Source organism: Amphibalanus amphitrite, unplaced genomic scaffold, assembly GCF_019059575.1.
Source record: "Amphibalanus amphitrite isolate SeventyFive unplaced genomic scaffold, NRLGWU_Aamphi_draft 001415F_arrow, whole genome shotgun sequence".
NCBI classification, from domain to species: domain Eukaryota; kingdom Metazoa; phylum Arthropoda; class Thecostraca; order Balanomorpha; family Balanidae; genus Amphibalanus; species Amphibalanus amphitrite.
In genome coordinates, this window is record NW_024882908.1 from 87107 (window position 1) to 111292 (window position 24186).

Genomic DNA, 24186 nt, shown 5'->3' on the forward strand with positions numbered 1-24186 from the left:
CGGGCGCCGGGCGAGCTATTTTAATCGGCGCTCTGCGGACCGCCGGCCGGTCGACGGGCGTTCCCCGAAGAGCGCGCCGGTGCCGGCGGCGGCTCGCCAGCACCTCTCCGCACCGCTCCTCGGACACCGCACAAAAACCGGCTCCTCAGCCGCGCCGAGCGCCGCCCGGCAGGACCGCGTGCGCTCCGCGGATATATCGGGAAAAAATACACACCACCTGCCGCGCACCGGCGCACGTTTCGACACCTCTGCAACATACATCAAAACACGGCATATTTCCGAGATTGAATTCGCGCGGACGGGTATAAACACGTCATCCACAGAGGTGCACTGCCTCCATATACGCATAATTTGTGACGAAATCAGTGCTACCATTTGTCAGTGACTCAGTTCGCTCGCTTGGGCCTGTCGGGTTTTCTCCGTCTGTGAGGGAGCTCGGCTGAGTCTCCACAGCCGCCAGTCTCCGGCCGGCCGGCGGTCTCCGGTCTGAAGTGCAGCACCGCAGGTGTGGCCCAGCGCCGAGCACAGGTGTGGCTTGCAATCAGCACCGGCAGGGTTTTTGTTTAACTAATTGAGGGGTCACCGCCCATCTAGTCGAATTAGATATTAGTGTGGCACTTAAATTGCATTCCCGAGCTGAGAAAGGGGCGGAGCGCTTCGCAATGGTTGATAAAAGCATATCATGATATCAGAAAGGATTGCAGTCAGATAATGATTGCAGCACGATTTCCTGCTCAGTATCGTCGCTGTCGCAGCACCACACACGCACTCATCTCAGCAATCACCGCCGATCTCATCTGACACCTTCCCAGCTGCCGTCTCCCCCACTCTCCCCGCCCGCTTCTCCCCCGCTCTGGTGGGCATTCTCGTGCACCTCCTCTCGCTGCAGCCCGCTCTGCCCAGTACGTGAGGTGGCCCGGTAAAAAGCCCGGCGCGGCCGGCCGCGGTGGCCGCCGGCTAGACGACCGGCCGCCACTATCATTTCTCCAGCACCGTGTAATTTGGCCGACCGGAGCGGCGCGCCGCAGCGGCCGGCCCCGCTCCGCCGCACCGCGCCGGGTGGGATACCGCCGCAGATGCGCCGCAGCACGCCGCAGATGCGCCACGATCGGCCGCACATGTGCCGGGCTCGGTCAGCCGCGTCAGATGCAGAGTCCGGAGCCAACAGGCCGGGGCCGGGCGGTGGCGATGGTTTCAGTACGAAAATACTAAGGTATAAGCCTTATAATGTCTTCTTGAAGATCTCAATGTGCTGGCCTACATAATGTTTCCTCAGAGACTATCATCCATAAGACGCTATTGATAGTGCACTTAATATCGTGGGCGCGACATAAAGTTCAAATATCTTCACCGCCATGCATTGAACTCTGACGAAGTGAATCCGGTGGATTTGACCATATCTGGCTGGAGTTGATGTTTATCTTGGTAGATCTGCGTGACGGGATATCAGTCAGATCAGCACCTCCGCTCGATCTGAGCACGTGGCGGAGGTGCCACTCCACAGCGGAAAGCACAGCGCGCACCTGTACAGTACACACGCCGGACCGCCACGTGGCTCTCTGGCTCGGCCGAAGCTCGGCGAGCGCGGCCGGTGCCGCTCTGCACACGGCCCGCCGTCCGATGATTCATGTAATTGCAGCGTTAGTTAGTCCGGCCATCTGTGATAAGATCGCGGCGGGTGCGCGCAGCCGACCGGCCGCCGATGGTCGACCCCAGATAACCCGGTGACCGACCGGTGCGCACGGCCAGGACACGAGTCTCCGCTCGGTAAATACGGGATGGCAGAGTACCGTCACTGGTAGCTTCATCAAGTGATGACATGTGCCGTTAGCGGGCAGTAAACACAGCTGATTGCTCGTGAAAACCAACGGCCAGCCCAGAGTCAAGCTGTCAAGATATTATCGCCGAGGCGTTTAATATCCCGGGTGCTAACTATTGAAATTAACTGGCTCCACCCAGTGATATAAGGCGTCCGGTGCCCAGAGTGTCGGCTCCTTGGGCGAACGCTCGGCGTCGTGTCCCCACATCAGCGACACTGTGCCCACGATACATTCCCAGCCCTCCTGACATCCGCAGTTGTTCTGCCGACGCGAACGGCCGTTCGGCTGATGTGAACGGCCGTTCGGCTGATGTGCGAGCCGTTACAGTGACGTCCACGGCCATTGTTCTAACAATAACGAGCGCTTCTCTGACGGCTAAGGCCGTTGGCCGGCCGCGGTGCGCCGTTTCTCTGATGTGCACGCCCCAGCACCGCCCCGGTCTCGCCGCGGCCGCTCCAGCCGCCGCCGAGGCTCGGATAAATTGATCCACCGGGCGGGCGGCGGACGCCGGCCGGCGCACGGACCGAGGAGCGCGACGAGCGCCCTGCTTCCGGGACAGTTCACCACTCGAGCACGCAGTGAGGGGCGGGCCGACAGCCGGTCCCGCACGGAGCCCATTTTGTCGCGCATGTGACACCGGCGAGCGCGTGACACTGGCGGCGGGCGGCCGTCTCCGATTGGCACACGGCGCGGGCCGTTCCCAGCGCCGGCCGACCCCCATTGTCGGCGGCGGCGGCGGTACAAAGGACGTGCCGCCCCGGCCGCGGGCGGCGGCGGCGGCGACACGGCGCGCCCGCGGCCGCCGCCGCCCCAGCTACTCCCGTATGATTTTATATGGCGCCTTTTGTTGGCGGCGCGGCGGCGCGGCGCGGCGTGGTGTGGCGCGCTGGGCCAGTTGTGCCGCATCACGGCGAGGTGCACGCTGCAAGCCCCGAGCGGGCCGCCACCGGACGACCTTCCGCCCGCCGGCCGGCCGACTACGACAAAACACTGGTAACGACAGGGTGGCGAATGATATATGTTCTCAGATTATGGCATATGCCGGTCAGAAATGATCAGGTGGCGGCCAGCGGTGGGCGGCGGCAGCGGCCGCGCACCGCCAGCAAAAACAGGGCCGGACGGCTGGACGGCCGGCAGGGCGGCGGGCGGCGGAGAGCAGGCGGTGGGCTGGGCGGTGGCCGCCCGATCGACTTCTCCCGCCAGGGAGGTGACCGCGCGGCGGCGGGCAGTGACGGCAGACGACGCTGTCCCGACATGGCCCGCATAAATCACTCGCGAGAGCACTCTGTAATAATGCTGCATGATTAACGAGCGCCGGTAACCGCCCGCGGCAGCTAATGTCCGCTCGGTCATTACGGAGCGGTGAGGCGAGGAGCGGCGCGGCGCGGCGCGGCTCGGCGCAGCGCAGGGCAGCCGCCTCCGCCAACGGTGGCGTCTCCAGCAGTGGCGTCTCCATCGTAATCCTTAGCGCAATCGACACCACTACCGTCATCAATAAAACCATCTCCACCATCATCGCCGTCAAGCTCCCTCCCCTTCCCCCACTGCCACCGCTGTCGCACCATCTCCCGCGCCACCGGACCCTCCACAGCGCCCTGCCACTGTCACTGACAATCACACCGCTTTAACATCCAATCAGCGCTCTGGCAAGTGGCGAGCCGTCGCGGCGCAGTCGGCGGCCCCATAACTGTCAGGCCCCCGCCGCGCGGCACGAGCTGTGACGTCACGAAAGGAGCGCGCGCGCGCGAGCCGTCTCTCCGTCTGTTTACGGGCGGGCGGGGCTGGGACAGCGAGGGGAGGGGAGGGAGGGGAGGTGAACAGGTGGGACCGCGCGGGACTGTGCGGGCCGCGCGAGGACAGTGGGGCCGCTATATGTCATCATTTGTCCCGGTGGGTGGGCGGAAGCCGGGGACGGTCGACGACGGCCTCCCGTCGGGTGGGCGTGGGGAGGGAGGGACGACCTTGCCCGTGGGATGGGGACTGAGGGAAGGGACGGCCGCGCCAGTGGGGGTTGACGGACGACCATCTCATGGAAGGATAACTCATGTCTGTGACACGCCCCTTCCACGACACACGGAAGGTCTAATGTCTGCCCTCCGCTGTAGTTCAGTTCACTCCAACTGGAGAGCCCGTGCTCAAGGTCAACGTCCGGGGAGTTCCCTCCAACCACGACCACGACATTTTCCATATTGGGGTCTGTAAAAGTTTGAGGAAAAGGTTTCTGAAGCCAGCCGAATGCGTGCAGACCGGTTTTAAATAGGTCGGGCACCAGCCAGAAAGGAGCCAAGCTGACACGTATCACCCGTAGGATCATGGCAGGGTGGGGGTGCCTCCTGATGACCCTTACGTAAGTCCGAGCTGTCGAGTGTGACCCGCAGTGACCGTCCAAACGCTCTCGGATCTGCCGACCTGCCCGGGCGCCGGCTGGCAGGAAGCGAGATGGTCACGATAGGGCCGCATGCAGCGCAATCGAACAATACCACCCAGCCCACACATGCAGGCTTTTATTTGAGGTTCAATGTCAGCCAAATGTCACGTGCACTGCACTGACAACTGCCGTGCATGTCACCGCTACCGTGAAAGGCACGACATCATTCGGGTGGATTTTTAACAGACGGGCGAATAAAGAAAAACACCCTCCGTTCCAGTCGATTACTAATGCAGCGTGCTATGGGTCCCAGGCTATTGGGAATACATCCTGTCTGGATCATAAGAGTTCATCAAGTCTTCAGTGGTGTATTCCGTGATTCCCGAATCCAAACACAGCGTGATCTTTTTGTTTGTCCCAAGGTCCTGTACCTACGCCTATGCAAGTCCCGCGCCGATGTAAGACACTGGCTTGTGTCCCCTTGATGATCGCGAAATTTTCTAGCCAGCGTCACCTTATAAACAAAGGGTAGACGACAGTCCTACTGTTGCAGACGTTCTTCAGCTTGACTCAGTGGACTGTATAACTGTGTGTGTGTTGACGTCTCGCATCATTTGGTGTGGCGACCGGGGCCTGACAGGATATAGGTTGATATGGTAATGAGGCGAAATTGGGAATTTATAATATAAGAAGTGGATGCTATATGAATGGATATAATTTGGATCAAGGTTTAAGAGCACTCTTTTCAGAGCGACAAAGGAACCCTCTTTACAGAGAGCATGTTAGGACCTAAAAGGGTATGCAGAGCCCTCTTTTCAGAGAGACAAAGGGACCCTCTTTACAGAGAGCATGTTAAGACCTAAAAGGGTGTGCAGAGCCCTCTTTTCAGAGAGACAAAGGAACCCTCTTTACAGAGAGCATGTTAAGACCTAAATATAGAGCCCTCTTGACAGAGAGACAAAGGAACCCTCTTTTCAGAGAGCAAGAGGTATTAGGAAAATAAGGAATCAGATAGGAATGATAAGTAGACCCGGTCACCGTGAAATAGAAGACTGTGCGAACTGACTGTGTGCCACTCTCCCCGTGCTCTTATCCGCCGCTGCACTCCACTCTTCACCATTCACAAACACAAGATTCTTCCGAACTGGTGAGTATTGCAGATGGCGAATAGGCGATGACAACACAGTATCACTGACAAGAAGAGTTGGCCAGAGAGAGCGAGGCAGTGCTCTCTCGGCGCCGAAAGGTAAAGAAGTGAGAGCGAGGGCTGCTCCCGCTCCGTTTATGTACTGGGTCGGGAGGACACAGATGGCGACGGAAGTGATGAAATAACAAAGAAGCTACACACTACACAGCGTCCTGGTAACCCTACCACGCGGTCGGCACATGTCGGCATAACGGCTCCGACCCGCCGGGGACACAGTTCCACGTGCGACGCCACGCCAGCCCACCCCCTCCCCCCGGGTCAGTCCCTCCGGTAACAGCGCATCCTTTCATACAACTGCAGCTGTAGAACACGGTCGCAGGGAGAGAGGAGCGTCCCGTCACCCGATCACTGCCATAAACTCTCTCGAGGACGGCCCATCTGCCGGCGGCATGGCAGGGGGATGGGGGCGGCGGCGGCGTGGAGCGGCGCCGGCCGGGATCACGAGTCGGCCCGGCCCGGCAGCTACGATCAGAGCCGAAATGAGCCGCAACACCAACTACCTAGTGCAGTTTGTCGGCAACATCACTCCCCCCTGTGTTTAGATATGCATTCTAAACACACACACTAAGGAGACGACAAACGTTCCGGCACAACCACTGACTGCATCTCATCATATCGCCGTCGCTGCTGTACGGCGACAGCGGCAGAAGTCCGCTTCTTGAAGACGTTCCGGCTGGTCGCCGCCCTTCACTACGCTGGCCAGGATGTTTGACTTCACCTCCTCCAGGTCGTCTGTCAGCGGCGGCCGTGGCGCTTGCGCCGGCCAGTTCTCTTCGTCGTCGCTCAGCTCAGCTGGGCCGCTCTGCCACCGGCTCTCGGACGTGATTTCGGATGCAGCCAGTCCCCTCGAGCAGTCATCGGCCGGGTTCATCTTTTCTGGGACGTCCCGCCTGGTGCCGCTGAAGGTTCTCTTTCCAGACGACTCTTGAGGTTTTCTCAGCTGCAGCCGTCGGCGCACCCAGGCGGAGGCCAGATCGCTGATCGAAGTGCCTTCCAGGACTTCGTGCCGGCTGCTCCTCCATTTAGTCCGCTTGAATCCCCCATCAGAGAGGGCTCCGATGGCTCCTTGCTTCAGATGCTTGGCGGTATCCACATCCACGTCATACAGCGAGAAGTCATCCATGTCGAAGCTTCGCTGGGTCTGCTCGGGTTCTCTCGGAGGCGCTGTCCATCCTTCATTCCAGTGCTCTTGGGGCGTTTCTTTGAGGACATAGTTGGCGATGCCCGGTGACGATCGAGCACCCAACAAACCGGTTTTATATCGTCCTTGACTTCTGATGGTGCTCTCTTCCAACGGTTTGACCACTCTTTCTCCCTCCTTTAACCTGGGTTTAGTCTGGCAGCGCTCAGTCCCGAAAGGCTCGGTAGACCGCCCTTCATTGAGAGCAGCAGACCGCTCGTCCTCCTGTTCCGTCAGCAGCAGCTTCGTGGACATGACTTGGCGCAAGCTCCTGGGAACGGTGGCCGAGACCGATCCTGTCAGTGCCCATCCGAGGTCGGTCTTCAACGCTACTGGTTGATTCGGGCGTCCGACACGCGTCTCTCTTTGCAGGACTGCTTCTAGGACGTTCGCTCCGATAAGTAGTTCCACTTGCCCACCGTCGTACTGTGGGAACTCAAGTCCGTGAAGGTGTTCACATCCCTCGAGCTGGCTTCCTTTTACCACAGGGGCAGTCACGTTGAGAGCTGGAACGGACCACACTTCCGGGATTTGGATTTCGCTCTTCCTTCCATCAGGGTCCAGTGCGCTTATGGTCAGCGAGACGCGCTGCGAGGGCTTCTGGACGCCACTTCCTTCCACATTCTGAATTCGGAGTTGGCGACGGTGTCCGGTGATCCCAAGTTCGCGCAGAACATCTTCACGGCAGAGGGATGTTTGCGCCCCGGTATCGAGCAGCGCAAGAACCTCTTTCGAGCCTCTGGTGCCTTGGACTTGGACCCGAACTACCTGAAGCAGGGTGTCCGTCTCCTCGTTCAGTGAAGCCGCCACGAACGGCGCGCTGTTACTGCCTTCTTCCTTACGAGGTTTGTCGGGTATCGCTTGTCCTTTGTTGGCATGAAGCAGGGGATGATGCTTGAACTTGCAGCCTTCGATACCGCACCTTCTGGCCACCCTGCACCTTCGGCTCCAGTGCCCTTTGCCGAGACACGAGAAGCACAGTGTCTCAGCGCTAACGATATTCATTCTCGCCTCGGTAGTTTTGGCCTTGAACGTCGGGCAGTCTGGGAGCTTGTGCGTGTCCTCACACACCACACATGCCCGTCGGGATTCTGGATCTGCCGAAGAAGTGACGCCTGTCGCGAATGCCGACTTTCTTGCCGTCCCACCGCCCCTGGACTTGGCTGCTTCTGTCCTGTCGTTTGTCACAAACTGGCTGCCAGAGTGGCTAAGGACATCGACTTCTATCTTCAACCATGAGCTAAACGCCTCCAGGGTGGGTCGCACTGGTCGGAGCCTATGCACTTCTCGGCCCCACTCTCGACCAAGCTCGACTGGTAGCTTCTCCACCACTCTTCTCAAGTTTTCGCTGCTCGCTAGGTCGCTTGAGTAGCCCAGATTACGAAGAACTGTCACCGTGTTGTGGACGACTGAGTAGAATTGCTCCATGGCTGGGAGATCCATGAGAGATGGCGGGGTGCAGGTGAAGACCTTCCGCAGGTGGGCCTGTATGATGTCTTCGTCTCTGCCGAAGCGTTCCTGCAAGGTCTTGAGAGCCTCATGGTAGAGTTCCCCGTCGAAGAGCATGCCGTTGATTGCTTGTGCAGCTGGTCCCTCCACCGCGTTCTGAAGGTGTGCCATGCGCTCGGAGTCTGACAACGACGGCTGATTGTGCACCAAAGCTTTAAACAGCCCAATCCAGCGTGGCCACTCTTGAGCGCTTCCTCGGAACGTCGGCAGGGTCAGACGTGGGATGCTCTTCACAAACGCCGATTGTTGATGAAACAAAGGCTGTTGCTCAGAGCGCACCGCTATCACCCAGTTAGCGGGATGCTGTCCGTTCTTGCTGCTCGGCAGCTTGGCGCTGTTTGCGGCTGTCTGGTGCTCAGGTTGCAGTGTTCGGCGCTCTTCTTGTGGCGGTAGTCTACGCTGAGGCAGGTCGACCGTTACTGGACCCTCCGCCACATTGCACTCCCTGGGAACCAGAGCGACGTTCTCGCCATCGAAATCGTGCCGTCTCTCCCACTCAAGGTCGCTCTCAGCCGCCTTGCAGAGACGTGCCTTCACAAGCGCTCGTTCAACCTCTTCCTGCATAGCCTTCTCCTCCAGCATGTCCTCTTGCTCCCTACTCTGCCTTTCTCGTGCTTTTCTCAGCGTGTCTTCTTGCTCCTTCAGCATGTCCTCTTGCTCTCTCTTCTGTCTTTCTCGTTCCTTTCTTGCCCTGAAATGCTTCAGCTCGAGGGCCTTCATTTCTGCAGTTATTTCAGCCGCCCTTGCCACTGTTGAGGCCTTTGAGCACTTTGAAGCCCGGGACCCACAGACCTTACTTCCGTCTCGCCGTGAAGCGAGCGACATCTGCTTCCCCTCTGTCTCGGACGCTGAGCAGCCTGAGGACTTCAGCTTGATGGCCTCTTTGATAGCCTTGATTGCTGAGGCGTGCCGTGCCGTCAGCCGGGTGACATACTCTTCCGCCTCCTCTATCTCTTCAACTTCCTGCACCTTCTCCACATAATCATCATTTATCTTCAGGACGCCGTCCAGCGCCGTGTTCAGGGCCTCAAGCCGCTTCCTTAGTTCCTCTTTATTTGCACAGCGATCGATTTGTACCTCAGCCATGTTACAGGCACGGGTGAGTAGGGCGGCCTTGCGGCCACGCTGCAGCTTCAGGGTCTTCAGCTCACTGGTGGCTGTTCCTTCCTTCACTCCGTCATCGACCCTGTTCTGCGGCATCGCCTTCCCGTTGCTTTCCTCTGTTGAGTCTTGAGGCGTCAGGGCTCCCAACTCTCCAGCAGCACGTCCATTCTCTGCTCCAGCGCCGTCGCTGCTCCGTAGCATCATCTCTCTGTCTTCTCCCTCCTTTGAATCTTCCATTAGCCTTCACTTGAAGATCCCAGGGGGGCGAGTTGATACCACTTGACGAACACTGGCGAGGGTTGCTACTGCGGGCTGTGCCTCTGGGCCTCTTCCTCTGACTTCCCACCTCTGGCCGGGATCATCCGGCCCGGAGGACCAGAAAATGTTGCAGACGTTCTTCAACTTGACTCAGTGGACTGTATAACTGTGTGTGTGTTGACGTCTCGCATCATTTGGTGTGGCGACCGGGGCCTGACAGGATATAGGTTGATATGGTAATGAGGCGAAATTGGGAATTTATAATATAAGAAGTGGATGCTATATGAATGGATATAATTTTGGATCAAGGTTTAAGAGCACTCTTTTCAGAGCGACAAAGGAACCCTCTTTACAGAGAGCATGTTAAGACCTAAAAGTGTACGCAGAGCCCTCTTTTCAGAGAGACAAAGGAACCCTCTTTACAGAGAGCATGTTAAGACCTAAAAGGGTATGCAGAGCCCTCTTTTCAGAGAGACAAAGGAACCCTCTTTACAGAGAGCATGTTAAGACCTAAATATAGAGCCCTCTTTACAGAGAGACAAAGGAACCCTCTTTTCAGAGAGCAAGAGGTATTAGGAAAATAAGGAATCAGATAGGAATGATAAGTAGACCCGGTCACCGTGAAATAGAAGACTGTGCGAACTGACTGTGTGCCACTCTCCCCGTGCTCTTATCCGCCGCTGCACTCCACTCTTCACCATTCACAAACACAAGATTCTTCCGAACTGGTGAGTATTGCAGATGGCGAATAGGCGATGACAACACAGTATCACTGACAAGAAGAGTCGGCCAGAGAGAGCGAGGCAGTGCTCTCTCGGCGCCGAAAAGTAAAGAAGTGAGAGCGAGGGCTGCTCCCGCTCCGTTTATGTACTGGGTCGGGAGGACACAGATGGCGACGGAAGTGATGAAATAACAAAGAAGCTACACACTACACAGCGTCCTGGTAACCCTACCACGCGGTCGGCACATGTCGGCATAACGGCTCCGACCCGCCGGGGACACAGTTCCACGTGCGACGCCACGCCAGCCCACCCCCTCCCCCCGGGTCAGTCCCTCCGGTAACAGCGCATCCTTTCATACAACTGCAGCTGTAGAACACGGTCGCAGGGAGAGAGGAGCGTCCCGTCACCCGATCACTGCCATAAACTCTCTCGAGGACGGCCCATCTGCCGGCGGCATGGCAGGGGGATGGGGGCGGCGGCGGCGTGGAGCGGCGCCGGCCGGGATCACGAGTCGGCCCGGCCCGGCAGCTACGATCAGAGCCGAAATGAGCCGCAACACCAACTACCTAGTGCAGTTTGTCGGCAACACCTACAGTCTGCAGACAGAACGATTGGCAAAAAAATTAACAGGGGCACCGAGCTCGCTCCAGAACGGGAGCAACTGAGACTCTCACCCGTGACCCTGGCTCCGTTTGATCTCACATTGGAGCCGATCCGTGCACGGCAGACCTGGCTCCGAGTCGGCGATCGCGGCCGAATTATGTGTTATCAAGGAGCACACTCGGCCATCCCGGACGGACCGCTAATCTGTAATTTATCCTTCGGCCGGCCGATTTGGGCAATTTCTCCGTCCAGTGTAGGGGGACAAGTATCAATTTGGGGTTGGGTAAGTGTGGTGGTGCGGCGGCCGATGTGCCATCGCCGGTGGAACGTTGGCGGTCGACGTCAGACAGCGTGACGGCCCGCCAACCCGACACACTAGACACACCAGACACCGCCGAACAGAGACCACCAGACACCACCAGACACAGCCGGCCCGACAGACCAGACACAGACACAGTCGACCCGGGAATTCCGAAACACCAGACACCGCCGACCCGACTCACCCGACACTAGCGTCATCCACCCCAACCCCGATTCCGCGTGGCTCGCGCTCTGTCTGTCCCTGCAGGAAGGGACGCGGCACGGTGGGCGGGTCAGCCCTGCTGGCAGTGTGCCAAGGTGTCGACGGCGTCACCACCGTCACCGTCAGCTGAGACGCGATTGACGTGCTGACAGCGCCGGAATGTGCAGGACCCGTGCTCACGAGAACTTTTACTGGCGAGTCAGCGGCGTGTCACCGCTATACGGATGGCATACAGACGGAGCTTTTCCGCGCAGCACTGCCGTTGGTGTAGGCTGAAAGGAGTACCTACGGTGTTTCCTAATGTTCTGCCATGAACACTGGGCGGGGTGTCCTTCAGGCGGATGAACACTTTGGTAGATAAATGGCCCGGTAGATGGTGGGCATTCAGGAGAGTGGCAACGCAGCAGCGTTCGATATCACGGTACGTTGACAGAAGTGTCCCTGCGGGGATAGCCGACATGAGACCACCAACAGTTCAGTGTGCAAGCGGCTAATGAATTTTGTAGCAGAGGCGGAATTTTCCCATGAACAGACTCCTGTATACCGCAGAGGTCTATGGTTTACAACGATCTATGTCTCATGCTCCATCGCTCCCGTAATGCAAACGCACCTCCCTGTTTTCCGTCGTCTGGCTTGATCCGGATGCACAGCAAAATCACCAAGTGGTGCGGAACGTCAAAAATTCACCCCAATATAACCGTAAAAAACGTGTCCAAGTTTCAGCGGGTCGGCAAAAACTGAGCATCGTTTCCGGCAGGCAGCATGCGGCGAGCGGCAGCCGTCGGATAAAAACGGCCGGCTAAAGTGACTCTTATTATGCCGACGCATATTGTCGGTCGGGTCGGAGGAAAATTAGCATCCTCCTGTCGACGGACGGACTAACCGTCGGACGCAGCTACGGTGACTAGAGTGGGCCGGTGTCCAGCCGGCTTGTCAGGGAGTGGAAGCTAGGGCGAAGCAGAAAAAAGTATGTTCAATGACTTTAGTGACATTCATAATTCAGATACATACTTCATATAGTCTTCTGGCTTCTTCGCGGAAATATTTTAGATCATTTCTACATAAAACTATTTCATTGCAAACGAAAAAACGACAAATTACGTTTTTCGAGTTCGTTTCGAAGCTGCGGCTACAGCTTTGAGCAGGACCGGCTGGCCGCGCGCTCGGTGCCGTTCCCATGATGTGTGCCGACGTCGGCCGAGCAGTCACGATCTCGATCGACACTCGCTGTGATCGTCATACATATGAGGCCATTAGATGACGGCGCGACATGCCTCTCCGCCGCGGCGGCCGACACTAATGTAGCCAGAGCGGCCGCCGACCGACAGCTGCGCGCGCGCCGCGCCACGCCGCGGACGGTGGGGAGGAGGGGGAGGACCAGGAAGGACGTGGAAAGAAGAAAGGCTGAGGAAGCGCGATAGGAATGAAGGTGAGCACGACGCGAGGGAGGCGAGGGTCGCATGCATATGGCGACCGGTACGCCTTGCAAAGAAGGTAGCTAAAGGTAAATTAAAAATATCAGTTGTTCTATGTTTCTTTATCTTGCCATGAGGAGTGAGTGAAGACGACTCATACAAAGGTGGGTGGACTAGAAGAAATATAGAAACGATTGTCAGACGTCACAAATAAGGAGGCACATGCCATCCCAAGGGCCCTTGCCGACCCTAATGTCACTGATTTACATTCCGCACCACCAGCACCTCTGGGCTGGCCCGGCCCGCCCGGGGGCTGGTCATTGTTCAACGGGCGCAGTTTATTGGAGCAGTCCGTGTGTTGATATGGCATTGGATGGGTATACTTATTACATAATGGTGCCCTGTCATGTGGCCAGACCTCACACTGAGTGCCTCTAATTTCCATGATGGAAAGTCCTGGTGGAGCCTGATGCCCGGCCAACACCCTCTCGGTAGCCTGGGTGTCATACATATTCCAACACTTTGTCATCGTCCCTCCTAGAAACTATGGACATGTTGCCCCGAAGACTTCGCTTGGCTCACTATATGTCATGACTCAAGCCTCAAAGGTCGTCGAATTCAGAGTAAGATCAGCAGATGAGAACGGATATTCCCGGGTAACGTTTCTCCCAGCATTCGAGCTTGTCCTGGAACGTATACATACTGTCGGCGACTGTCGAGATGCCTATGACAGGATTCAAAGAACGTGCATGGATGCACGAGCAGCTCATGCATGAATAATATTGCATGCAAATGAGAATGAAAGGTTAAAGTTTTTTCTTTCTTTCTCTTCATTTGGAGGGAAATGAACTTACGAGCAAACCAATTTTTCCTGGACCTCTGCCGCATGGTGACAGCCCCTGAAGAAGCAGTATTTGGATTGTGTCAGGACATAATCGAGAGAGAGAGAGAGAGAGAGAGAGAGAGAGAGAGAGAGAGAGAGAGAGAGAGAGAGAGAGAGAGAGAGAGAGAGAGAGAGAGAGAGACCCGGCAATTGGCCAGCCCGGGGCCCCCTGACCGCCGCCGTAATTTTCATAATTTAGCCCATCCACGGGTCGGCCAGAGTAAACAGCGGAGACCGATCCGCACAGCGGCGGGTCTCAGCAGCTGTGGCCGCATCGCCCGGCTCGCTGCCCTCTGACGGGACCGACCTGCCGACCGCTGCGGACAGTGCCGAACCCATGTCACTTCGAGGCACTCTCAGGAGCGGCCCATTGCGGGTTCTGAGGCTGATCACTGAACGTGGGACAGTGCCGAACCAATGTCACTCCGAGGCACTCCCAGGAGCGACCCAGGGCAGGTTCTGAGCGGCCCAGGGCAGGTTCTGAGGCTGATCAATGAACGTGGGGGTTGAGAACGTGAAGTCGGGACGCAGAACGTCGCAATTTGTCGCTCGTTTCTCCGTTGGATTGGCTTGAAAGTGGTGTTAAGATTGGTTTCCGCTTGGATACTAAAAGCCCAAAAAATACAATGTGGATTTTGGTTCTATCTGTAAAAACCTCAAATGATCTCAACCACTCAAGCGATCAGTCATCGGCACCGGAACCCAGTCAGCGTGAAGAAATCACAATAAGATCAACGCTTGTCAAAAGTCACAGGTCTCAGCGTCTAACGCAACCACCCTTGCCTCCAGATTTCTGACAACTGTAAGTGCATTGCAGGTCCTTCACGATATTCAAACGTGACCATTCCAAGTGAGTTACCACGAGAATCCTTCACACCTACACCGCATCTGACGCCTCGCGCGGCGTGTTCGGATCTCGCCCTGGCAGCGGCCGACCGGTCGGGCCCGCCACAGAGGCCCGTTTTGGTCCGATCAGAGCCAACTGGCCGGCCGGCTTACCGCCGCCCTCACCACGGGATGGCCCACTCGCGATTGGCTGTCATTCTGTCGGGTCTTGCCCAGTTCGAGAAGCGAGACGACGGAGGCGACGCTATGGTGCCAGCGGCGGCGGCGGCGGCGGGGGCGCCGCCGGCTGCGGCAGCGGGGGCGGGGGCGGCAGGGAAGGCGGCGGGGGCGGGGGCCGGGCGGGGGCGGCAGGCCGCGTGTTGCTGTGCAGAGTCCGAGGACGTTGCGTGCAGCTCCGGATCGACAGGGTGTTGTGGAGCCGCCGATCTGGGCTGACTCAGACAGAGCCGTGCCCTGCCAGTACCCAGATCGACAGGCGATAGTCGGCTGTGCAGTGCTTCACAAACAGAACCAAACGCGGTCCGGGCCAAGGAGATCTATAGAGCTGGCAGCCTTTAATTTTACTGTATGCCTGGCCTATTCAAATACATTAGCCAGAGGGGTGTGGTAATAACTGGTGTAAGCAAATTGACCACGGTCAAAAATGCATTACCAGAATGCACTTAAGCCAACATTTTGGGATGGTCTCGTTCCTAAGTCGGCTAAGAGCTTCGGTCCAGAAAATAGATTTGTCGTTGGCATACAGTAAAATACATACCAAACTCGGCCGGTGATAAATTTTCAAGACCTCAGTCCTTACTGATTTTTGAACTCGGCCTTCGGCCTCGTTCAAAAATCCAGTAAGGACCTCGGTCTTGAAAATTTATTTACACCGGCCTCGTTCAGTATTATATAACACCGTGCGGGGGCATGCAATTTCAATTGAAATCAAACGCATGCTGTTTTGAAAAATCTTACTGGCGTACCGACTTTTGCGTGGAGTCTGAATGGCAGCCAGTGGGATAAGCCGAGGAAAATATCAGAGCTGCGTAGACGGGCTTAGCATAGCTGAACGCGGAGCGCGGACGTTGGTCTAAAAAAGCAGAGCATTCGTGTAGCCAGGTTCTAAAGAAGGAACGTCAGCGTCTAAGATCAATGGCGTCAGATGAATTAGATTCATACGACACGCATTTGCCACGAGGTAATTCAGAGGCATTTAAGTCTAAGCGGACTGTGCTGTGACCGGATAAAATATAAATTGCGACTGGAAACAAATGAATTGGTCTCATCACTCTCATCTTTCGTCACTAACATCATTGTTCTCGCACAAGGTCGTTCACTGAGGCGGACGCAGATCCTATCTCCCGGCACCGTCCATTGATTCCTGCAGCGAATCCGTGCCTCACGCTCTGCCCTGCCCCTCTCCCCTGCAGCTCACCCTCAATTAGTGTGGGTGCTGCACTCGAACAGGATCGCCTGTAACACGACCCTGCAGTGACACCGGTCCCTCCGAGCAGGACCCTCCGTGAGGGGTGTCGGGGGCACCGACCACGTGCAGTTCCAGCGCACAGAGTTCCGATCAACTGAGACCGGTTTGGAGTCGCGATCGGCCCCAATCTGGCACCGATCTGGCGGCACTGACAGCGGCGACTCGGCTGTCTGCGCAGAAATGATGGCCGATGCCACAGCCAGGGTGAGATCAAATGTGATCCCTGAGTAGTTCTGCGACTTCATGTGTAACCCGGACACTCCTCACCAACCAGTGCGAGATATATCATAATATATTATTAAAATGTATGTGTCGAACTTCACCGAAACCGCTGACATTGGCGGAGGTGATTGACTGACTCGGGGAGTGTCGTCATCCAGCGGTTAGACGACAACCGGCCGCTGCCGCGGGGCCGGTCGCTTGTAGCTCCGCGATTAAAATTGTCATTTTCACTGTCGGCCGGCGGCGAACAAGTCTGCTGTCATCGCTCGGCGACGAGCGCGGCTGCCGGACCGGCGCGGTGGGCGATTTTTGCGTCTGCGATCGCGTCGTCCGACAGCCGGAGATGACGAGCTACACGGCGACACGGCTACCTGGGACTGGGAGCGCCGGCCCGGCCCGGCCCGGCCCGGCCCGGTCCGATCCGGGGGACTGCAGCAGCCGCGGCGACCCGCAGCAGCAGACGGGAGGGGATGGGAGGGGACGGGACTTTAAGGGACGGAAAGGGATGGAAAGAGATGGAAGAATAAATTATATTTCAGGACTGCAGACGACTGATGAGAGGACCGGGGCGGTAAACGACGGATAACGGACGGTGAACGGAGGAAGGTGGAAGATAGATGTTGGACGTTAGACGTTAGACGTTGGACATTGGACGTTGGACGTTGTACGTTGGACGGTGGTCAGTGGACGGTAAACGATAGACGATGAAAGTAAACAGTGGACGGTAGACGGTAGACGGTGGACGGTGGACGGTGGACGGGGGACGGGGGACGGTAGACGGTGGACGGTAGACGTGGGACGGGGGACGGGGGACGGGGGACGGTAGATCGGAAGAGACGGAGACAGCTGAGCGGGTCATGCCATCGTATAACGCTGCAATGATAGGATGGTGTTCCTGGGTCCTTCGCGGACAATACGATCGAACGCCAACACCTACACACTACGGACTGTATTGTGCGGTGTGCGATGACCCGGTACCAGCAATGAAGTGTATTGATTATAATCAATGACAGCGCCAGGTTGCCAGCGAGACCAGTCTGTGAGACGCTAGTGTCAGAGTTAACACATCAGGTTGATGAACCATATTTTCAGATAGGAGAGGACAGATCTAAAGCGAGACCCGCAATTTGTTCACATGTTTGTACCCACTCGGCAACGGATCTGGTAAAAGTCTCATGATTTCAGCAATGAGCGTTATGACCAGGATCTGAGTGGTAATCTCATTGCCTTACTGGAGCCCGATAGGCTATCACATCCTGTAATTGACACTGATTGATATATGTGTGTTACTGATACTTTGTTGACCGATCATGAGAGTGATAGTAAAGCAAAAACCGACTGGATATTTGGGAATGAGGTTTATCCCAGCGTAGGTACAGGTCATATGGGTGATGCGATTTCCGATAAGGTACTTAACTAAAATATATATAGGCAAATAATGATAAGTTGATTAATAAAGCCACAGAAAAAAATCCACGAGTAACAAATTTTATGTCAATGAAAGCAGATAAATTTAGATAAAGCATTTATAGCGCAGCCACAGGCCACATCCGTATCAAAGAACTATGATCATTAGCGTAGGTATCTATAATAACTGATAGGCTTTGTTGTTGTTTGTTGTTATAACATAAGAAAAATGTTTTTATACATAGGTATGAACAATTAAGTGGCAAACTTTTGCCTTGATTGATGAGGGGAAGTGTGACGGTCTCAAAAACGTTTATATATAGACACGTCCTCAGTCCTCACATTATTCTACTTTATCAGACACATTATAAGACAACGCAAGGCTCATTTCCAAACATTCTGTGATCTTATTCACCTGATTGCAGTGTTGCACTTTAAACACTGTGGGTTACGAGTATATTTTCGAACAAACTAGCAAATGTTGAGTTTACTGGGGACGAATTGGACTTTATCCCGGCAATCATGTGGCGTATGTCAAACCTGTAGTTAAGCCATTTGGCCATCGGCAAACGGGCAGGTGAACCACCGGACACTCCCTGGATTAAGTGGTTTTATTTGTATGCGACGGATAATTAATACTTATACCGTCAAACACTTTTAGACACACCCGTGGCTATCTAAATCAGCTTATAATCAAGTCCGTCCAGCCCATGAGGTCGTCGATTCATCTCTCAATACAGGCTGCTGTGTGGTCACAAATACCCGTGGCCGTGTCCCTTTCCTCGGACCTCCTTACGGTCACGATAGACCGCAGTTGGGCAATTGGAAGTCATCAATATAGCTACCGATCTAGATTACATGTGGAGAGCGTGTACCAGCCTCCAATTAGCTCCCAAACAGACTGTCGAGGACTTGTCTCCGAGTGAGGGCTGACATGTCAGAGGCACTTATGTTTCTGATAGAAGTGGTGTGAATGAGACAGTAATTGGATGATACATTTTCCTCGGCACTCTTCCCCTGTCCAGATGGACGTCCCGAATTTCGACTTGTTTTAATGGAGTGTTAGAAGATATGAGACGCCAAAAACATAGGATTTTAACTAAAGCAATCATAAATAAATGTATCAAGAAAAGACCAAACTTGATAAACAATATTTATCCCACATAGCCTGAGAAACATTTAATTATCTTTATAACACCAGTATAACGCCTTTTGGGGCGACTAACGGAGCGAGCGAGAGGGTGGGCCTTGCACGTTCGAAATTGCGAGGGGGTACCTCCAACTGACTTGTGCACGGCACCCTACTAACTGGTCTCTAGCGATGTGCCAAATTTGAGCACAATCGGCCCAGCCGTTCTCGAGATCTGGAAGCGGCACCCTGCACGTGCGCACGTGCAAAATGGGTCCCAACTGACTTGTGCACGGCACCGTACTAACCGGTCCCTAACCGTGTACCAAATTTGAGCGCAATCGGTCCAGCCGTTCCCGAGATCTGGAAACGACCCCTGCACGTGCGCACGTGCAGCAGCACCCCAACTCTGGCACATGTATATGCAGTGCCTAGTGGGTGCCTACCTACATGCCAACTTTCAGCGCAATCGGCCAAGTAGTTACCGAGATATTGCAACAATTACAAAAGTGACACCTCTTCGTTTTGCACGTGGCACGTGCATAAGGGGTCACCCACATGCATCGGGAATAGTCCAATACTTGGTAGAAGGAATGAAGCTACCCTACAAAAATTACCGCGTGTAAATCGGTCAAGTGGTTGCTGAGATATAAACCTCGCAAAAGCGTGACCACGGCCGGCCGGCCGGCCGGCCGGCCGCTCATACTCAGAAATTTCCGTTAATCTAAGGAAAGACTACGCTCGCTTCGCTCGCTCCGTAACAACACATTTAATGGGACCCCACGAGCGTTAATATTATTAATGAAGACATTCATTGGTCTAAATTTTACAAAGGTACTCCTGAAAATAGAGCACCCTTGGCCTTCTACATATATGCGTATGCTCCAATATCAAACAAAGCACTTATCTTCTGGAGCCTACCTGTCTCTAGGCAACACTGGCGCGTCATACAGTCTGAAATAATTTCAGCTTTGAAAATGGACACGATCTACTGCAGACACGCGGCATGCTGACGGTTGTAAGCGAGTCACACACATTAAATTGACACTGAAATGTATCTTATAAATGGAGACGATGTTCTTTGGCTAGTATTTGAACTTGAATTTCATCATGACGATAGTATTTGGCAACGATTGATCATAGCATGAATGGTTGAACTACATTATCTGCTGCAGAAGAGATGAACGTTCGATGGTGAATGCCTAAGAAAGCCGCTACATTTCCGGTCGCTTTGAGGTCACCCGTACAACTTATCATTTCAGTGCAATCAGTTGACAGCCCTGACCGATGTACTGTCGTCTGAACCACAATAAATACAGCAAGGACGGCTATACATACTGTTGGAAAATATCTTTCACACAGGCGGATTCAGACCCGCTCTTTTGGATTGGCAAGTATATAGAAAGCAACCCCATCTGTCCGTCAATTACTATGCAAATAAAACGCCGATGAAACTGCAGGGGATCAAGATGAACAAATAAGCGTCTACTTCAGAGGAACCATACGGTAAAGCCGGGGACTGGCCGAATGAATAGTGAGAATATAAATCGTGGGATATTACACGTGTTGTAGCCATTGGGAGTTGGAGGATCGAAAATAAACGGTACATATATCCAACCGCGACGGTAGGCCGAGTCAGAAGATCAGATTCGAAACGCCTTCACCATTTAGGGTGAGCTGACAGAATACACATCCAAAGATGATTGCAGGGCAGGTCTTTCCGCCTTAAGAAGGGAAGGGATATCACAAACCCTTTAATATTTTTGCATTGCAAAGCATGACGCTTGCAGACGTCATGTAGAGATAATTAGCTTCTAGAGTTGTCTCCGCTTCCCATTTACCACTGAGCATGGTGTACATATCGCTATAGATACCGCCTCCAGGTCGAACTGAAAGACCGACCAAGGCCTCTTGGTAGATGGACTGGACTGGATGTGGACTGGAGCCCCAGATTGGGCTGGGAGGACCAATGTCACACCAAACCCAGTCGGCACACCTGCCCCTAAGCGCCCCCAATGGGAGGGAAGCGAATTAGCATCGCACCTATCGGGCACTGACTGATCTGGGTTGATCTGACCGACTGATCTGATCGATCCCTATTTGACCAGCCCGATCAATCGCAGCTACTTCATTGTGATCGATTGGAGGTCGATGCATGAAGCGGTTTATCCAGGTCGATTGTGGGCCATTTTCAGTTTGTGTTACCCATTCCCCAGAATAAAGCAGCGAAGCTCGTAACTCATTCGAAGCTCGCAACAAAAACATGCAAATTCAACAGGGACGTCCAGATTGAAATAGCCATTCCGATGTACAGTGGGTCTATTTAAGATCTCCAGAGCCACCACGTGGCGCTACGGTCGGGGTATGGCGAGTCCAAATCCCGAGGGAAGTGAGGTCACCGGTCATTGTGGGGGAAGGAGGGAGGGGGAGTGACGCGGTATCACGGCGCATGGGGCGTGCGTAGCGCCGGGAGTGGGCCGCCCAGGGCCGCCCGCCACTGCACCGAGGCTGAGGGGAGGGGATGATGGTTGCGGGTGCGTTCACCCCGGTATGGTGGTATCCTGTTCATGTGGAACCGGCAAGAATGCGACTGAAGGGAATCATCATCTCAAACAAACGGGCAAGCCAGAGGCAGCGTCAGTTCCAGCCAAAATGTTGAACAATGATAATTGAAATCTAGGACGTATTCATAGCATGCAACTATTCAGTCGATAGTTGCATGATGCTTTTCATGATGCATGATGAGGCTTTTCTAAACTGTTATTTGAGTTAGATATTTTTCATTTGGCACGTTCAGTTTTGGTGGGTTTTATCGGGTCGAAAAGAAGCAGAAAAGAAAAGAAAAAAGTTGAAATGGCTCCAGACAAATGACCAAAAAATTTTTCTTAAAAAATGAATCTTAGCATAACATTTATAGCGATAATTTTGACATTTGGAAAGGATATTGGGGAAAGATATTGGGGAAAGATGTCATCGTGCTTAGCTAGGTTGCAGTAGAAGCCGGAAAGGTTTTGGTTCGTGTCTAGATAAAACCAGACCCGGCTGTGGGGCTCGAACTCACGACATCGCATTCAGCTCACAGGTTACCCAGCCTCAACGCTACGAGCACCTATCGCCCTGCGCAGCTTGCTCAGTGTTTCGGCTAAAGTTCGGCCAAAGTGTCTGACGTCTGTCAATGTCACGAGGCGAAACCCCAAGGTAAATGTCCGTCCCGGTAGCTCGGTCGGTAGAGCGTTGGACTCCATGTGCCATGTGGTGAGAGCGCACGTCCCGGTTGCAAAAGTCCGGGTTCGAAACGTGACGTGTGCTTGACGTTTTTGAGCCTCCTGACGGGTATGGTTGTGGTTGGTTGCAGGCCGCTGCCAGGCGAAGTCAGTGAGGGGACCGGTCGTGCGCGGCTATGTGCGCACGTTAAAATTTGGACTCTAAATTCTGCCATAGACCAGGAATTGCTTGATCGGAGGGTAGAGAGTAGGGTCAACGCAACAAGCTCAGCTTAGCGGGGACTTTGTTCTTGTGATTCCTTTCTTTCAAAAGGTTCGGGCCAAATTTATGTTAAAAAAAGGCAAGCCGAACCTGGTTGGGCCGGGTTGAACCCGGTTGGACCGGTGTCTTACATCACGCAACCATGCAGTCAGACAAAACAGAGGCTAATATCGGGTTAAATATTTTTATTAACTTATCTTATTGTTTTTTAGCTTACACGTATGATAACTTTTAGCTTTTTTTAAACTCCAGACTTCATGCACAAAAATGTGGCATTCGTCCACTTTTCCTAATCTTCTCTTAGCGACTTGATTTGACCTTAAAAGCCCATCTTACCAGCAAAAAAAAAAATCACCTGCGTGATAATTATTTGCCGAAGGGCGCTCTACGCATGAAACGCCAGCCGGTCAAAAAACTGGCGAACGATACGATCTTTCTATTGCTTCAATTATATTCAATGAAAATTTCAGGAGACATAAATAATCTTAATCCTTATAGCTGCTGGGCGCCCAGAGCATTCGCTAGCATTCCATTGCCAGCTGCATTACCAACGTCACATTTGCTACTTTGGGTTCACCATAGTTGACAGTAGATGAGCCGGCCACAGCAAACCCATGCCTCATTATCCTTTCCTTCCAAGCAGCCAACTGCGAAGCTAACCGGCCGCTCGGCCCACCACCGCGATATGGAACAACACTGGAGTGCGCCATTTGCCTGCGGCAGTGCCCCACCGCGCCGGGGCTGTTTGACAGGTCACCCGCACCGTGACCTCGCCACCCCCCCCCCCGCCCCATCGGGCCCAGCTCGGTAGTGACCTCTCCTTGAATCTCACATGGACTCGACTCATGCTCAACGCCATCTACTTTCGTCTGGAGATCCTTACTAGATCCACTGTACCCGAGCATCACAGGCGCTCAGTTGTGATGCTCGTGAACCCTGCTCACGTAAATTCACCCCACGGGGGAACTCTTCTCGAGGCGCTCATTCCCCTGTGGAGGTGACAACTGCCCACGGGGGCGGCTCGCCCGGCGGCCGGCCGGTGACGGCCCAGGCCGGCTGGTCGGCCGCCGTGTGATCGATGCCGGCACTCGGCTGCCAGTGGCGACCACCGCGTGCAGACGGCCGCCGCGCCGGCCACCGCGGCCCCCGCCGGCACACGCGAGCCGGCAGGCCGGACCGAGCTGAGCGGCCGGCGGGGAGCCAGCGGCGACCCCCCGCTGACCGGCGCGTGGCTCCTCTCAGCTCGGCGCGCAGCTGGACACCCGGCCACTACAAAGGCGCGCCCTCCGACAGCGCCGCGACAGTGAAAAGGGCAATTACACGGCGTTTGGCCGGTGACTGAGCGCTCCTCGCGAGTGGAGTGGCCAATTTTGCCCGCGGTCGGCGCACGGCGAGCTGCCAGATTCAAGAGCACTCACCTGTCATCGTATGCAAACTCCGCGTCCAGTGTGTTGTAGTACAGGAGAAACGCTAGCACCGAACTAATCACTGCTAGGGATGCCATAGACGGCCATCCTCCCCCTCGCGCCGGCCGCACTGCACTACCGGCGCCGCCGCGCCGGCCCACTAGTTGTCGCCGTCGCCGCCAGGTGGCAGTCAGCGCCATGACGTCGGAGGAGCGCCATGCAGCAGGCGTCCCGATTGACAGCAGCTATGATACAGAAATATGGGCGGCTGGCCGGCCGCTCGCCGGCTCCGGCCGCGTCCGCGAGCGGCTCGTTTGCCGTACTGCCGGAAAATCATTGGTAAAATTAGAGTTGCGTGACGACGGCAGCGGCGGCCGGGGGCGGGGAGGCGGAGCCAAGCTCCACCGACCCCGCCGCAGCGGCAGCGCTGCCCAGCTGAGGAGGTGGCGACGGTGGCGGCGGCCAGGCCAAACACTGCACACCGGGACGACGGGCCCGGCACCGAGTCAGTCGCAGATCTGCGAGAACCAGGCATACGCGATTTTTCTCAAGCTCTGACGCTGCATATTGTGCCCGATAAATGTCTGACGTTGCATATTGTGTCCGACTAATAACGCTGCTATCTGAAAC

At 55.1% G+C, this 24186-nt stretch overlaps 1 protein-coding gene across 1 annotated transcript in view; it reads right to left on the minus strand.

The window, feature by feature from the left end:
- The window catches only part of LOC122372893 (protein O-mannosyl-transferase TMTC2-like), a 60139-nt gene extending 36311 nt beyond the window's left edge, over positions 1 to 23828 (minus strand). The window contains exon 1 of the mRNA XM_043350559.1: positions 23569 to 23828. Within this exon, the coding sequence (XP_043206494.1) occupies positions 23569 to 23756 (188 nt within the window). The 5' untranslated portion in view covers positions 23757 to 23828. The remainder of the gene's footprint in view (positions 1 to 23568) is intronic.
- Between the last annotated feature and the right edge of the window lie 358 nt (positions 23829 to 24186).